Genomic DNA, 17,694 nt, shown 5'->3' with positions numbered 1-17,694 from the left:
CACTGGAAGTCACATAAAACCCGGCGTGAAAAGAATGGGAGCGAAGCAGAGTCGCGCTCTCCAGCCCTGCCGAGTGCACTGCTGCACGTGCTGTGTGGGGCCACACATCGAATGATGAGGACACAAGGAAATCATGAATCGATTCACCCCTTCCCAGGACGCACAAGGGCCGAGTTCAAGTTGCGTAGGCAGCTGGAGAGCTGGCATTTCCCAGTGTCTTGACTTGGCAAGCGGAACGTTCTGCCAGGGTTGGTGTGTGCAAGGGGCCATGTGTGTCCTCGTGGTTCCAGGTAGAAGCCAGTTGCTAACTGGCAGGGTTCAGAACATCCATACCTGCCCGTTTTTGGTGTCCTGCCCTCTCTCTGGACTAGCTGGTCCTGGCTCGTGTCAGAGATGGGACCCTGGGCTGCTCTGAGCCGGCCTGGTGACTGCTGTGCTCTGTGTGTATCTTGCACAAACCGCACATGGTTCCTTTGGGGCCCAGCAGGTTAGACTGGAGGCCTTGTGCTGTGTCACACGGCTGCTCCCAAGAGCATCGGGCATCTCCTTTAGCATCCGGAGGAGCTACAGAGAGAGCCGGCTTCGTAGCTCTGTCCGCCTCACGTCCAGGGCTGCAGCGAGCTTCCCCCATTGGAGCGCAGAGAGCCTGGAGGAGGCTGGCTGCGTGAGGCTCGCCTGTGGCCCTCGCCTGGCTTAGATCGGATGTGGCACCTGCATGTTGTTCGGCTAGCACGTCTCTGGGTGGTGGGTTTCGGCTCCAGCTCCGCACACCCCGGGCTGTGGCCCGTGGCAGGAGGTTCCTAGCCCCACCCCAGCTCGTTTCCTGATTGAGGCAGGGGATGGGATTGCTGCCATGGGGGCCTGGACCAGGAGCCTTTGAGGTAGCCTAGTGAGTAGAGTCCCAGTTGTGAGGGGGTCTTCCAAATCCTGCCAGGGTGGGCATGGCAGGGGGCAGAACACACGGCTGCTGGCTAGGCTCCCCCTTGGCCTCTCTGTTGTCTGGGGTAGGCAAGGGCTGCATGCCAAGTGGGGAGGGCCGTGAAGGAGAGGCCCTGACACGCCCCGTCTGCGCGGCTGGCTGCAGGCTGTAATGCCTTGGGGGGTCGCTGACATCAGTCTCCAAGGCTGCTGAGCCCAGCCAGGGAGCGGGCAGAAATCCAGTCAGGAGGTCCGGCCTTTCCTCCAGCGGGCGGGCAGGCGCCATCAGGTGCATGCAGAGAGCAGCCTCTGCCACACCCCGTCTCGGGGCAGGTCTCCTCCCTTTACCGTGTGAACATGCAGCGGGCCACCGAGTGGGGCCTAAATGCTCTGCTCCCCTTTCCTCCTGCCCTGGGCCTGCGGGTGCAGGGGGGCGGGGGTGTGGCGCGGGGCTGGCAGGTCCCTGCGTTGCCTTTGGGTGGCAGCGGGCGGTGAAGGGCTCTCCTCTCTCCTCCCAGGGGGCACCGTGACGCAGCAGGTTCCTGTGCAGGCCATCCAGGTGCATCAGGCCCCACAGCAAACGTCTCCATCCAGCGACAGCAGCACCGACCTTGTCCAGACCTCTTCCAGTGGAACAGGTAACCTGCTCCTCGGCGGCTGGCTCGCTGCCCCCGGCCACTAGGCCTGGCTGTGGCTCCCTAGCCATGGAGGGCTGGTCTGCACCTTTCTCAGGGTGTCAGGAAGTATGTCACAAAAAGTGTTGTAGCCAATACGAGGGAGTTCTTTATTATTCTTTGTCCTAACACAGAGAGGTACTGATCACAGAACTAAAAAGGAAGGGTCTCTTAAGTCCAAGTGATCGTCACTTAATCATATTTATAATGTGCAAGCAGAATAAAATACAGACCAGTAATATATATTCTGGGTGCTTTAAAAGAACCAATTTTACAAAGCTGTTTACGATCCACATCAGCTGGTTGGAAGAATTTTATTGGACCCATGTGAATGATCATTGGGAATCATTTAAGAACATATTACTAGATGCCCAAAAAGTCTCCGTTCTTTTTCAAGTGCTTGTTCATGTCCATTCCAATCAGGTGTGTGCATGCCACATGCACGACAGCTGGAAGATTTTTCCCCTAGCAGCATCCGTAGGGTTGGCCTGGGCGCCCCCTGGAGTCACGCCTTCATGGCGCCCAATATAGGGCCCTGCTGAACCCCCACCCTCTCAGTTCCTTCTTACCACCGGTGACGGCTAGCTGGAATGTCCCTCGCTCTTGTTTCTGCAAGTGCCTTTAGCAGTGAACTATATACAAAATACCACAGTAGTTTTTGTCTTAAGGTAGTAGTAAGCTAAGTTTTCATTTTAGAGGTTTCCCCCACTGCCGGGGCATGCCTCGGTTGCTGGGGTTCAAACTATGTGAAGTCTGCAGAAAGTTGATGCCAAAAAGTGACTCACACACTTCTTGTTTGAAGTGCCTTGGCGAGAGTCCCCGAAAGGACAAGTGCCGCGTTTGTAAAGGGTTTTGGCCAAGGACCCTTAAGGATTGCGAGCAGAGACTGAGGCTTAGCCTCGTGCAGGCAGCCCTCCGCCCGCAATCTGATCTCCGCCCGTGATCGGCGGAGCCTCCGCTCAGCGCGCCGGCTCCTAGAAAGGAGACTAAGGACTCCCGACACCAACACGGTGCTGAACAGAAGACTCTTGGCAGGTGCTGATCTGTATCCCCAATGCCCCAGAAATGAGAGGTGAGGGGTGCTGCCCCCCTTCTAAGCCTAAGGAGACAGTGGCAGGGAGACCTCAGCCTACTTCGGGCCCAGCGCCTCCCAGGGGCTCGTCGACTCCTGCCCCACAAGGGGTCCAGTCGAGTCTGGCCCACTATGTCATGGCTGGGACATTCAACCGCCCTCTACTCCGGAGACTTTTGAGGCGGCACGGGACCTTATTCGCCTGACGGCTTCGCCTTCCCCAAGGAGGGACGAGGCACCGGTGTCAGCCAGGCCACCTGTTCCATCTAGGGGCAAGCCAGCGATGATGTCACGCTGGTCCCCATCTCTGGCGCACCACTCGCCGGCTCCGACCACCCATGGGTGGTGGTGGGGGGAACCACATCAGTCCCCAGAGGCCTGGCACCGCTCTTCGGCACCAGCCAGTATCGCTCCTCCGTGGTCTACTTTTTCGGAGTCTGAGGCAGAGTCCTATCACTCAGACAGGTCCAGCAGCAGGAGGTCTAGATCTAGGTGACCCTGCCAGCCCCCTTCGGCGCCGTGGGCACCTCAATGGCAACCACCAACTCAGTGGCCCTTTCGAACTCCCGGGGCCTATCGTCAGGCCCAGGGTCCAAGCCAGGCATCGAGATCCAGATTGGCATCAATCACAATGGCATCTGTCCCCCCCTTTGCAGCAAATGGCACTGGGTCTATCTCCAGCGACAAATCCCGCACTCCTGCCTGCCACTTTGAGCTCCTCACTGACGATCCCAGCGCCATCGGCACACCAGCCCCACGAGCACTGCGACCCCCTGGGTGACAAGGGCAGTGACCAGGGCCATGGGCCGGTGTTTTCATCCTCGTCCTCCCCAGATGAGGCTGTTGCGGGCATGTCAACGGTCCCAGCCTTGGAGGGCAGTAGGGTCCTGCAACGTTCTGGGCCACTCTGCACAACAACCGTGGAGATCCAGACAGAGGAGGTGGTCGGGGATGCGGATCCCATGGTGGACGTCCTCGCCCCCTCTGGACCCTTGCGTATCATGCTGCCACTTATTAAAACTATAAATGAAACCACAAATGCTTTGTGGCAGACTCCAGCCTCCTTGCCTCCCACAGCGAGGAGAAATGAAAAACACTATTTCGTCCCCTCCAAGGGGTATGAGTACTTGTACATTCACCTTCCACCCAACTCCCTGGTGGTGAGTGCTGTGAACCAAAGGGAGCGCCAGGGGTTCCAGGGACCCTCCCCTAAAAACCAGGAGGCCAAAAAGCTTGACTTATTCAGGAGGAAAGTCTACTCCACCAGTGGTCTGCAGCTCCAGATTGCACAATAACAGGCCATTGTAAGCAGATCCTCCTTTTAAAACCTGCGGAGTGATGGCCAAGTCTGTCGAGCTGATGCCACCAGACTCCCGTTCCAAATTTAAGGCCTTGGTGGAGGAAGGCAAATTCATTTCTAGGCCCTCCTTGCAGGCGGCTCTTGAGGGTGTGGATGGTGCTGCCTTTACCATGGCTATGGGGGTGGCCATGAGGAGGTCCTCTTGGCTTCAGGTCTCTGGACTACCTCATGAAGTCCAACAGACCATCCAGGACCTACCCTTTGAAGATCAGGCATTGTTTTCTGAAAAGACAGAAGACTGCACCGTTTAAAAGACTCGAGGGCTACCCTCAAGTCCCTGGGTATACACATCCACCACACAACTCAGGCATTTAAGGATGCAACCTCCTCCATGATTTTATCAGCAAAACTGACAGGATGGCTCCCAGAGGAGGAATAAGAGTGGCAGGAAGAGGCCACACCCATCCTTAGGCCAGGGCTCTGGCCAGACCAAGCCTTCTGGGGGCCAGAAACAGGCCTTTTGGAGGTGCGCACAAGGACAGCTTACCAGATCAAGAACTGGATCTACCCCACCTTACTTTCTCTTCCCGACTATTCCCTTTCTACCGTGCATGGTCCCGTATCACTTCAGACCACTGAGTGCGCCACACAGTAGAAAGGGGATACTCTGTCCAATTCTGTGCCCTCCCACTCTTCCATCCCCCTTCCCTCTTCAGGGACCCCTCTCACGAGCAACTCCTTACACAGGAGGTACACTTACGCCTCTGAGTAGGGGCATTGGAAGAGGTTCCTCAGGACTAGAAGGGTAAGGGCTTCTATTCCCAGTATTTCCTAATACCGAAAGCCAAGGGTGGGCTCAGGCCCATCCTAGGCTTGTGAGAACACAACAAGTTTGTGAAGAAACTCAAACTCGTTGGCCTCCATCATCCCTTCATTGGTATGCCTCCCTCAACTTGAAGGACACGTACTTTCACATAATGATAACTGTCCCACAGAAAATACCTCAGGTTTGTGGTGAACAGCACTCACTATCAGTTCACAGTCCTCCCGACTGGCCTGTCAACGGCACCTCGAGTATTCACCAAGTGCCTGGCAGTCATGGCCGCATTCCTGTGCAGGCAGCAGGTACAGGTGTTTCCGTACCTTGACGACTGGCTGATCCAGGGCTCAGGTAGAGAGGTAAGTTGCCTTCATAAGAGCTTCTTTTGATGAACTGGGACTGCTACTGAATGAGGGGAAATTAAAGCTGTCCCTGGTTCAGAGGATAGGATTTGTAGGGGTGGTACTGGATTCGACACATGCCAGGGCTTTCCTTCCAGAAGCGAGATTTCTAGCCCTGGGTTACATTATTCAAGGTCTCAGACAATTCCCCACCACCACAGCACGGAACTGCCTGAAACTTCTAGGACACATAGCTGCATGTACCTACGTAATACAGTATGCCAGACTCGGACTTTGACCCCTTCAGTCATGGCTAGCGTCAGTGTATCTGCAAGTCTGGGACAGTTTGGACAGGATTGTAACCCTGCCTCGCCCGGTACTCAACTCCCTCCTGTGGTGGCTCGACCCGCAGGTCGTAGGTGCAGGGTCCCCTTCACCAGCCCTCAGCCGTCCCTCTCACTAGTGACAGACGTATCAGACTTGGGCTGGGGGGCACATTTGGGAGACCTCAGAACCCGAGGCCTCTGGTCTCAGGCGGATCTTGCTCCACACATCAGTGTCAGAAAGCTGAGAGCGGCGCACCTGGCATGCCAGACTTTCTGACCCACCTAGCAGAGAGATGTGTATCAGTCAGGACAGACAACCCCCCGGCGATGTTCTAGATCAGTGAACAGGGGGGCGCGCGCTCCTCTCCCCTGTGCCAGGAAGCCCTCGTGCTGTGGGACTTCTGTGTAGAGCACTCGATACACCTGCAAGCATTGTACCTCCCTGGAGTGCTGAACGAGCTGGCAGAGCATCTCAGCAGGGCGTTCCACGGCCACGAGTGGTCCCTTCACCCGGACGTCATGACCTCAATCTTCCATCGGTGGGGCTTTCCCCCGATAGACCTGTTCGCCACACAACGCAACAGGAAGTGTCAGCGATTCTGCTCCTTCCTAAGTGACAGCCTGGGCTCCGTCGCGAACGCGTTCCTCCTCCCATGGAGAGACCATCTCCTGTACGCGTTTCTGCCTATCCCTCTCATTCACAAGGTGCTCCTCAAGTTTCGGAGGGAAGAAGCTTCAGTTATATTGACAGCTCCAGCTTGGACCCGCCAGCACTAGTACACATCACTCCTGGAAATGTCCGTGAAAACCCCAGTCACCCTGCCGGACTTACTAACTCAGGATCACGGCTGTCTCCAACATCTGAACCTCGAGTCACTCCACCTCACAGCGTGGAAGCTCCATGACTGAACCTGGTGGAGCTTTCTTGCTCTGATCAAGGCAGACAAGTTCTCCTTGGCAGCAGGAAACCCTCCAGGAGAGCCACCTACCTTGCCAAGTGGAAGAGATTTTCAATCTGGTTGGTGCAGCACCGTTTGTCCCCGACACTCGCCTTTATGCCACTTTATACTGGATTATCTTCTCCACCTCAAGCAGCAGGGACCGTCTACTTCGTCAATAAGAGTTCACTTGGCCGCCATCTCTGCCTTCCATCCAGGCACAGAGGGACGGTCGGTCTTTGCCTACCCGTTGGTCAGCCGTTTCCCTAAAGGTCTCGACAGGCTATATCTGCAGGTCTGACAGCCAGCCCTGTCTTGGGACCAAATTGAGGTCCCATCCAGACTTATGGGGCCGCCATTAGAGCAGGGAGCATGTCACCAAGGGCTCAATCTCTTATACAAGGTGGCGTTTCTGATAGGGCCCTCCTAGCTGAGGTTATCGCTAACATCAGAACCTCCTTACGCTGTGTTCCATGAGGACAAGGTTTAGCTCAGGCCTCATCCTGCTCTCCTCCCGAAGGTCATCTCCCAGTTTCACATCAACCAAGGACATCATCGTCCTTCCTGTATTTTACCCTAAACCTCATTCCAGTGTCAGGGAGCAGAAGCTTCACTCATTGGTGGTCCGCAGGGCACTAGCCTTCTATATCGAGAGAGTGAAGCCATTCCGAAAGTCCATCCAGTTATTCGTGGCAGTGGTGGACAGAATGAAAGGTCTTCCTGTCTCCTCTCAATGGATTTTGTCATGGATCACGTCCTGCAGCCGGGAGTCCTACAACTTGACGGGGTGCCTGCTCCTTTGATCACTGCACGCTCTACCAGGGCTCAGGCCTCTTCAACTGCGTTCCTGGCACAGGTTCCCACCCAGGAAATCTGCAGAGCAGTGACATGGTTCTACATACACACTTTCACTGCACATTATGCAATCACCCAGCGGGCCAGAGACGCTGCGACCTTTGGAAGAGCAGTGCTCCAATCGGTGGACGACCCCAGCTCCTGAATTTGGGTTTGGGAGTCAGTCACCTGATTGCATTTGACATGAACAAACCCTTGAAGAAAAAACCGGTTACTCACCTTCTCGTAACTGTTGTTCTTCAAGATGTGGTGTTCATGTCCATTCCAGTATCCCCCTTCCTACCCCTCTGTCGGAGTAGCCAGTAAGAAGGAAGTGGGGGGTGGAGGGTCGGCAGGGCCCTATGTGGGGTGCCATGACGGTGCAACTCTAGGGGGCACCTAGACCGACCCAACAGATGCTGCTAGGGGAAAAATCTTCTGGCTGTCGTGCACACGACATGCACACAACTGATTGGAATGGACATGAACAACACATCTTGAAGAACAACGGTTAAAAGAAGGCGAGTAACCGTTTTTCCCCCAATCGGGGGAAAAGGGCCAGACTGGTTAAAAAAACTGATCTGACTTAGATGGGAATGAAGGCAGCTGGTTTTTTTGTTTTGTTTTTTTTAATTATATTTGACACGTTCGGTCACAAAGATCCCCTTGGGACTGTCACCTGATGTGCTGAAATTACTTCTGAGCCCCTTTTCCCTGCCAGCCTGGGACTTCAGTACCCTGCCTGCTGCAACACAGACCCAGGGTCTGGGCCCCCAAAGCTGCAGACTTGAACTAAAAACAGCTCAGCAGGTCACCTATTTTCAGCACCCAGACACCCAGTTCCCAATGGGATCCAAACCCCAAATAAATCCATTTTACTCTGTATAAAGCCTATACAGGGTAAGTTAGTAAATTATCCGTCCTCTATATCACTACTAGAGAGAGATGCACAGCTGTTTGCTCTCCCAGGTATTAATCACTTACTCTTGGTTTATCAATAAACAAAAGTGCTTTAAGTATAAAAAGTAGGATTTAAGTGGTTTCATAGAATATCAGGGTTGCAAGGGACCTCAGGAGATCATTTAGTCCAACCCCCTGCTCAAAGCAGGACCAATCCCCACTTTTTGCCCCAGATCCCTAAATAGCTCCCTCAAGGATTGAACTCATAACCCTGGGTTTAGCAGGCCAATGCTCAAACCACTGAGCTATCCCTTCAAGTAATACCGGACAGAACAAAGTAAGGCACCAAGCAAAATAAAGCAAAAATAAACAAGTCTAAGTCTAGTAAATTTAAAACACTGATTGCAGATAATATCTCACCCTCAAAGATGTTTCAATAAGCTGCTTTCACAGACTAGACTCCTTCCTAGTTTGGGCCCAATCCTTTCCCCTGGTACAGTCTGTTAAATCCAGCAGACATCTTAGGTGGCAAGCAGGGGTTTTCTCATGACTGGCGGCTCCCGTTGTCCTGTTCCACCCCCTTTTATAGCTTTGGCACAAGGCAGGAATCTTTTCTCTCCTGGTCCCCACCCCTCCTGCTAAATGGAAAAGTACCAGATTTAAGATGGATTCTATTAGCCTGTGCCATGGTCACATGTCATTGTAAGACCCTGAGTCTCCATTCCCCATGGGCTGGCCCACAGGTACACAGGAAGGTTTGCAGGTAAATAAACCATTTACAACCAATTGTCCTAGGCAGTGGGAGCCATCACGATTCTAAACCACCATTAATGGCCTACACTTTGCATAATTACAATAGGATCTCAGAGTTATACTTCATATTTCTAGCTTCAGATACATGAATGATACATGCATACAAGTAGGAGGAACATAGTCAGTAGGTTATAACCTTTGTTATGATACCTTACAAGAGACTTTTTGCATAAAGCATATTCCAGTTACATCCTATTTACACTCATCAGCATATTTCCATAAAACATATGGAATGCAACATCATGTGTATATTTTTATTTAGGGGAAGTTGATAGAAATGTATGTAAATTAGGAATTATAAAAAATTGTTAAGGGAAGCAAAGGGCTGCAGAAATCTGTAGCAGAGATAAGGACAATAAGAAGGAGTTTTTAAAATATATTAGAAACAAAAGGAATCCTGATAATGGTATTGGTCCGTTACTAGATGGAAATGGTACAGTTATCAAAAAATAACACAGAAGCCAGAAGTGCTCAATAAATATTTGTTCAGTATTTGGGGAATAAACAGATGATATAGTCTCATCATCTAGGGATAACACACTTTCCATTTCACTGGTATCTCTGGAGGTATTAAATAAAAAAACTACTAAACTCAAGACATTTTGAAATCAGCAGGTCCAGATAACTTGCATTCAAGAGTTTTAAAAGAGCTGGCAGAGAAGCTTGCTGGACCATTAATGTTAATTTCCAATAAGTCTTGCAGCTCTGCGAAATTTGCAGAAGACTGGAAGAAAGTTAATGTTGTGCCAGTTTTTAATAAGGGTAAATGGGATGACCCTGATAATTATAGGCCTGTCAGCCTGACCTCTATTCCAAGCAAGATAATGGAGCAGCTGATATGATTAATAAAGAACTAAAGGAGGGTAATGTGATTAGTGCACATCAGCATGGGTTATGGAAAGTAGATCCTGTCAAACTAACTTGATACCTTTTTTTATATATATATATATATATATATATATATATATATATAAAAAGATTTCAAGTTTGACTGATAAATGTAATCGTGTTGACATAATGTACATAGACTTCTGTCAGGGGGTTGACTTGGTATCACATGGCATTTTGATTAAAAAACAGAGAATGATATAAAATGAACATGGCATACATGACATGGACTAAAAACTGGCTAACTGATAGGTCACAAAAATAACTGTAAACAGGGACTCCTCGAGTGGGTGTGGTTCCAGTGTGGCCCACAGGGATTGGTTCTTGGCCCTAGGTTATTTAACATTTTTATCCATGACCTGGAAGAAAACATAAAATCAGTCCTGATAGAGTCTGCAGATAACACAAAGCTTGGGGGAGGGGTAAATAATGAAAAGGAAGGTCACTGATTCGGCATAATCTGGATCGCTTGGTAAGCTGGGTGGCAGCAAACTGTATGTGTTTTAATACGGCTAATTGTAAATGCATATCTCTGGGAATAAAGAATGCAGGCCACACTTCCAGGATAGGGGCCTCTATTCTGGGAAGCTGCGACTCTGAAAAAGATGTGGGGGTGGGTAGTCAGCTGACCATGAACTCCTTGAGTGACGCTCTGGCCAAAAGAGCAAACGGGAGCCGGGGATGCATAGAGGGGAATCCTGTGTAGGAGCAGAGAGGTTGTTTTATCTCTGTCTGGCACTGGTGTGACCACTGCTGGAATCCGATGTCCAGTTCTGGTGCCTACAGTTCAGTAAGGATTTGATAAATTGGGGAGGGTCAGAGAAGAGCCACAAGAATGATTAAAGGATTAGAAAACCTGCCTTAGAGTGATAGACTCAAGGAGCTCAATCTGTTTAGCTTAAAGAGAAAGTTAAGGGGTGACTTGATGACAATCTACAAGAATCTTCACGGGGAACAAATATTTAACAGTGGGCTCTTCAGCCTAGCAGGCAAAGATCTAACATGATCCGATGGCTGGAAGTTGAAGCTAGACAAATTCAGACTGGAAATGAGGCGAACGACTCACCCAGGGTCGTGCTAGATTCCCCAGCACTGGTGATTCTTCAGTCAAGTTTGGGTGTTTTTCTAAAAGCTCTGCTCCGGGAATGATTGGGGCCGGTCTCTGGCCTGTGCTTTCCAGGGGGTCAGACAAGGTGATCCCAATAGGCCCTCCTGGCCCTGGAATCCAGGATCCCCAAACCCGCAAACACCAAGTGAAGGTCACACATAGAAGAAATCCCAGCCTGAGAACGCCCGACTGATGCACCCAGCCAACCTGCCCTCTGCTCTGGAGTAACAGCAGGAGCAGATTGTGAAGTCTCTTAGAAATCCCTGAAATCTAATGCAGGCAATTCACAGCTGGACATGAATCCTCATGGGCCAGCTACTCCAGGGGTGCGGGGTAGGCCCTGCTGGGGCAGGGGACGTGGGGGCTCTGGGGTGCAGTGCTTGTCCTGCCTAAGGAGTGCTGTGGAGGGACACTGCGGGTGCAGTGCAGTGTGGGGGCCCTGTGGGGACAGTGGGGGGGGGGCTGCAGTTCATGGTCTCCTCTCCCGTTCCGCTGACTAGCGCTTGCTCTGTTTTCCTGCCAGTGACGCTGCCAGCAACGATCATGACTTCGTCTGTGCCAACCACGGTGGGAGGCCACATGATGTACCCCAGCCCTCACGCCGTGATGTATGCGCCCACCTCAGGCCTGGCGGACGGGGGGCTGACCGTCCTCAATGCCTTCTCCCAGGCATCCTCGGCGATGCAGGTCTCCCACGGGCAGGTCCAGGATCAGGGTAAGAGGGTTGCCCCCCGTGGTACGCTCAGCTTCCCTTGTGCATGGCCCCCCACTCCCTCCCCACCGTGCATCCAGCCCCCGCCCTGGGGCACAGAGGGGCGTTCCTGAGAACTTTCTGGGAAATGCGGTCACTTGATTCTGGGTTTAAATGAATTAAAAAGCAGGACCATAAAGCAGCATCTCCGGATGATCCTCTAGGCGGGCATTGTCTGGCTACGTGCGGCTTGGCAGAGCTGGGCAACAGGCGTTTCCTGCAGAGACACATGGACGGTGAATGGGCCGTTTCCTTGTATGCGTCCCAACCAAAGGGTGCCCTGCAGAGACACACCAAGAACTGCCCTTTTTAAAAATGGCCACCTTCCCCATTGCTCCCATGGGGAGGCAGGCTGCCCTTAGCAAACATGGCCCCTGTCCCCATTGCCCTGTTCCTCTCTGCCTGCTGGCAGCAGCGGGATCGCCCTCTTCCCTAGCAGTGGGGCCTGGTTGTGCCAAGAGCCACCTGTGACCCCAGGGCCATTGAGAAGGGTTGGGGAGGGCAGCCATTTTGAAAGAGGGTGGCTGTTGAGTGGGGTTGGGTGAAGATTTTTTTACCTCAGCCTCTGCCGCAGGAGCAACAGCAAAAACTGACCCTCAGCCCTAAGAGACTTTGTCAAAACCGACCCCTTGCCCCAGACCTGCTCACCAAGGATGGGAGGTGGGGGTGGGAATGCGGGGGGCAGGAGCGGGATTTGGGGAGAACATGGGGGGCAGGCAGGAGGGGGAGGGAGACTTGAGGGATGCATGCCGTGGCACAGGAGGAGCATTTGGGGGGGTGCATGTGAGGGCAGGAGGGAGAGGGATTTTGGGGAGCGCATTTGGGGGTGGGAAGGGGATTCAGGGAGGGTGCGCAGGTGACATGGGGAACAGGAAAGGAGGGGGGATTTGGGGGTGCACGTAGGGGGAGGTGAGAAACAGGAGGGAAGAGTATGGGGGGGCACAGGCGACTTGGGGTGGACACTGGCTCCTTTGTGTTGCCTTGGCGATGGAGAGCAGCAGGAAGCCCCGCTGAGCTGGCCTGCGTGTTGTGGCCACTTGGTCTGGTGTGGAGCGGGGTGACGCAGCCGGTGCGCGTGGCCGAACTGCCTCTCAAAGGCTCGACGGCTGCTATTCCACGTGGCCCAGCCTGCCACGGCATCCTGGGGCGGAGGATCTAAGCGCTGTCTCTGTGTGGCAGGTGCTGTCCCCCAGGTGTTCCTGACGGCCCCATCGGGCACCGTTCAGATTCCGGTCTCAGCCGTCCAGCTTCACCAGGTAGGCACAGAGCAGTTCGGTGGGTACCTCGCCCGCGCCTCCCACCCGGCCTCTCCCCCCCACACCAGCCCTGCGGATGCGTGCAGGCTGCTTCCCCTCCCCCCTGGCCGCAGGGATCCCCAGGGGTCACTGGTAATGGGGTGTCCCAGCCCTGCCCTGCCCTGCTGGAGGGAGGACATGAGAGAAGGCACTGTGCCTGGTGAGCTCTGACCCTGGGACGGCAGGTGCTCTGAACGCAGTCAGCCTCTGCTTTGCAGCGCCCCCAGCCTGTGGGGGAGACTGGCCAGGCCGCAGAGGCAGAGGACCGCAGCCTGGGCCGCTTGGTGGCAGCAGGGGTGGGGGAGTTGCTCTTTCTCCCTGCTGTTCGCAGCCAGGGTTCCCCATCCCAGCCCCGAAGCATTGCTCTGCCGACTGGGGAGGCCTGGCATTGGCCCCCTGTGCAGTGGGTGGAGCTGGCAGGCTGGCTCTCCGGGTTGGCCTGTCCCCCAGGGCCCTGGCTGCATTCTGGGGTGGCCCTAGAGCCGCAGGCCCCGTGACGCTCCCCGGTGCTCTCCTCCCTTCTCTCTCCAGATGGCCGTCATTGGCCAGCAGTCCAGCAGCAGCAGCAGTAACTTGACAGAGCTGCAGGTGGTGAACTTGGACACGTCACACAGCGCCAAGAGTGACTGAGAGGCCCTGTGGTGCCCCGGCCTGGGAACTGCGGCAGCTGCTGCCCGCCGGGTGCCGTCTCTGGCCCGTGGGCTGCGGAGCGTCTCGCCGGCCCCAGGATCGGCAGCGATTCCCTCTCGTACGGACTGCGTCACTTATTTATTGTTGCCTTTTCACGTTTCCTTCACACACACACACGCACGCACACACAGGGCACGGGGTGGAACTGAGCCGGGGCTGGGCTGCGTTCGGACGCTGCGTTTCCTGTGCTTTTCTCACTCCAGCCAAAGAAACTCTCCTCTCGAGGGGAGGGCTCGCCCCGCCATGTCAATAAACAGCCTGCTGTCTGCCCCGGCTCCTTGCTGTCCAACCGGGCATCTCCAGCTGCTGTTTGCCGGGAGTATTAGCACCGAGCTGGGCACCGGCCCAGCGACGTGACGGGAGCAGCCCCCACCGAAGGAGCTCTCCCAGGTCCAGTTCTCGCTCCCCTCTGCCCATGTGCCAGGGCGGGGTAGGGCAGGTCCAGGCAGCTTGCCTTCAGCATGGCCCAGCAGCAGGCTCCCTCCTGCAGACGGCAAGCTGCTCCAGGGGGTGCCCCAGGCTGAGCCTGCTCCCCCTGCCAAGAGGGATGCAGGGGCATCAGCATCTTCCCCAGCTGCTCTCCTGCTGGCAGGGTGGGCTGGCCAGGACCTTCTCTGGCCCAGGTGGCAGCCCCAGGCCTAGCCTGCATGGCAGAAAGCCCCCCAGCGGTGACAGTGCCAGGCCGTGGGCAAGATACTGCCCTTGCGTGTAGCCCTGGCACTGCGGGGACACAGGAAAGTGAGCCCTTAGCTCAGTCACTACAGCCCCACCGGCCCCGTGCAGTGCCTCCTTGGCCTGGCAGGGGTCCCCGGGGGCCGGGGCGCTGTCCCAGCACCATCCCCGAGGAGTGGGGCCGGAGGTTGCGTGGGGTTGATGCTGGGAGGAACCGAGCTGGAAGCAAATGGCGGTTTGCATTTCCCATGATAAATGTCTCTTGTTCCACCTGGCCAAGGCAGTTGCTTTTGTGCCCTCTGGACACTAGCGAGCTGCCTGGGAGCAAGGTAACCTGGGCGTGAGTCCCTCCCCTTCCTTCTCAGAAAGCCCTGCAGCCCGTGGACGTAAATCATCTCCGCTGGCTCAGCCGGGGGCCAGCATGTGCTCTCGTTCGGGTGCCAGGGCTGGGAAGACCCAGGGATGTGGCGGCAGGATTGCTGTCTGTGCACCGCAGTGCTGCCTGGCTTCGGCCGGGGGCGCTGTCTGTGGCCGGACACCGTTCCTGCTGTGGTTAGTGCTTTCCAAAGCACCATTTCAACGGGAGATGGAGAAACCAACTGAAACGTTAAAGGGAAAAACTGCAGGGCCCTGGAGCTGCCGCGCAGCCTGGCCCAGGAGGCAAAAAGGGGGCGGCGTGGATTCCTTCAGGCCTCCAGGAGGGGATATGGGGTGCCCCAGAGGGAGGTGCTTGGGTGGTGTGGACGCCGCAGGAGGGGGGAGGCTTCGCTCGGAGGGAGTGTCCTGTCCTGCTGGGGAGCAGAGAACGTAGGTTGCAGTGAGCGGCTCTTTGGGGCAAGAGGAGGCTGCTGACTCCTTCGGGAACGAAGCCGCTACTGTAACTTTTTTAAATTAAAGACAAGAAGCCTTGAAAAAAAAAAAAAGACTTTATTTTTCTAAGTGTTAAACTCAGTATTTATGTAATTCTCCAAGGAATTAAAGTCCAGCTCCTGTACAGTTTTCATGGGGTTTGTACCACGGTGGGGGTGGGGGGTAGGGACAGGAAGGGGCCTTGCTTTTTAATATGTATTGTAACCTTGGACATGGTTCCTCCAGCATTAGCGTTTAAGCTGCCCCCCCTCCCCCCCCGACGTGCCCACAGGTGCTAGGCGTTGAATGGGGGCCAGCTCAGCCATTCCTGCCGGCTCTGAGCGCACCTGCGTCCTTTGTACCAGTCTGGCCGCGCTACTGCCCTGGCGTGGCCTGCGTGGCGGGCAACAGTCTAGCCTCTGGCCCCCAGGGAGCAGGGAGGGGCTGCCGGGCTGGCTCCTGCTGAGATGGGTGCAGGGGGGTGGGGGAGGATGGGGCAGAGAGTTCACACCCCAGTGGGGGAAAAGGGGAGAGACTGGTGTGAGGTGCCCCAGCCCTTGAGGGCCCTGTCTGGTGTCGGCTGGGGTATGCCTCGCTGCACAGCTGGAATTGGAACGGTGCCCTCAGAGCTGAGGAGGGGACAGGGCCTAAGGGGCTGTCTGCCCTTGGCACCCCATTCCCTAAAGCTGCTGTCAGTCTGGGAAACAAGTGCCTCCAGCAATGCGTTTTGAGTCCGCTTCGGGAGAAGTTTCCAATGTCCCTGTGAAGCCTTAATTCTCCCTGAGCTGGGCAAGAGGCCAGCACCCAGGCCTGGGGGGGGGGCGAGACGCCGGAGTTTCAGGCTGCTGGCTCTCCTGTGCCCCCGGGGCCGTTCTCTGCCCCTGGCACCCCTCCCGGTAACACTGGCAGATATGGCTCTCTCTCCCTCTCACCTGCCGCTTTGAGGAGTGGGGTCGGCCTCTCGCTAGCTCTCTCCTCGTGCTGTTCCCTGGTGAGCAGGGCAGGTCCCCTGGGGAGTGTGGACATGCTAGGACCAGTCATTCCTCTTAGCGCTGGGGAGCTCCCCGGAGCCTTTCCTCCGAGCCAGGCTCTCCACTCCCCTCTGTCTGCGCAGCTCCTGGTTCCAAGCAGCGCCTGACCCATTGTGGGGCCGTGTAATGGGGGGGAGGCGCAGAGCCCAGCCATGGCTTAGGACGATATGCCCAGGTCTCTCTGTGGTACAGGGCCACTTTTCCAGGCAGCAACTTCCCCCTGGTGTTGCTAACCAGGAGTCAGTCCAGGGCAGGGAGGGAGTCTGGAGCTGTTGTCTGGCCTTTCCCCCCTGTTTTTCTCGGGCTGGTGCTGTGAAACTGACCCCCTGGCCAGAGCTGGAATGAGTTGGATTAAAGCCCCCGTGCAAGGTCAGGAAATGCTCCCCCTGTCCTCCAAAGGAAATGCAGGTTAAACGCTAATGTTGCATTTTATTTAAAGTGCGGACTTGTCAGAACACTTGTGTATCAGGGATGAAATGGCATTTATTGTGTGGTGACCTTTTTAGTTCCTTTTATTGATTGTTTTGGGGTTTGTGTGTGCAAGCGTGTGCTTGGTTGTGTGCGTGCGTCCGTGTGTGTGGTGGTTGTGGGGTTTTTTTTGTTTTTGTTTTTTTAAAACGTTTCCAGGGTTGTGTTTCTGGAAGGATGTGGAAGTAATCACAGTACTATGTACAGAGCTTTCTTTTGTATTAAAAAATACTCTTTCAATAAATGTATCATTTGTGCACAGATTGGGTGGTCGTGAGTCTGCTTCTAGGCACTGGGTGCTTAAAGGAGAACAACCCAGGGGAGGGGCTGAGACGTGCATGGTGTATGTCGTTCCCAGTTGTAAGTGACTTCACACAAGCAGAAATGGCTTGATTATAAGTTAAAGAAACAAACTGGGTGCCCAGGCCAGATGACAAAGGCTGACTCGCTAACACAGCCCTCTGAAAGCCAATCAGCCAACCACAGATTCAATGCCAGCCTCTTCCACGTGTTCTGCTGCTCCTGACCTGACAAGTGAACATCTGGGGGGGAAAAAGGTTTAGGGTTGGTTGCCAATGATTTGAAGGTCTGCTCTATGTCCCTTGAGAGCATGCTCTTGGGGTTTCTTGGGTAGGGCTTGTGTGTGGAATTTTTAATAACAAAGCGAGGATGTTCCAAGACACACAACCTCCTTGAAATGGAGTGAAGGCTGGGCGTATTAGTAACGTAAGAGTAAACCAGGAGGTTGTAATTCATACTAACCCATGCACCCAGGAAACTCAGAGATGAGGCTGCAGTTGAAAGAAATCCTAACTTGTAATGCTCTGGGAAGGCACCCAAACAACCTGGACTCTGCCCCCAAGTCAGGCCATTCAATAACTGCCATTGTGACTAAGCTTTTTTGTGACTGAGGTTCCAGGTTAGACTAAACTGATTTTTATGGTGACAGTAAGGTTTTTTGCCTGCCATGAGATCACTGCAGGGCAGAGTTGTAAATTTGATATTT

The 17,694-nt window shown here is 54.5% G+C and overlaps 1 protein-coding gene across 2 annotated transcripts in view; it reads left to right on the top strand.

Moving 5' to 3' along the window:
* SRF (serum response factor) overlaps positions 1-16,942 on the top strand; it is a 37,283-nt gene extending 20,341 nt beyond the window's left edge. For both annotated transcript variants that reach the window (XM_084623415.1, XM_084623414.1), the window contains 4 exons: positions 1,437-1,556; positions 11,456-11,647; positions 12,863-12,939; positions 13,510-16,942. In XM_084623415.1, the coding sequence (XP_084479541.1) occupies positions 1,437-1,556; positions 11,456-11,647; positions 12,863-12,939; positions 13,510-13,608 (488 nt within the window). In that variant the 3' untranslated portion in view covers positions 13,609-16,942. The remainder of the gene's footprint in view (positions 1-1,436; positions 1,557-11,455; positions 11,648-12,862; positions 12,940-13,509) is intronic.
* The last annotated feature ends 752 nt before the right edge of the window (positions 16,943-17,694 follow it).

The sequence above is a fragment of the Lepidochelys olivacea genome, assembly GCF_965140295.1.
Source record: "Lepidochelys olivacea isolate rLepOli2 genome assembly, chromosome: 3".
In the NCBI taxonomy this organism is placed as follows: domain Eukaryota; kingdom Metazoa; phylum Chordata; order Testudines; family Cheloniidae; genus Lepidochelys; species Lepidochelys olivacea.
The sequence above is the reverse complement of the archived record's forward strand: the minus strand, read 5'-3'. Positions and strand labels throughout refer to the sequence as shown.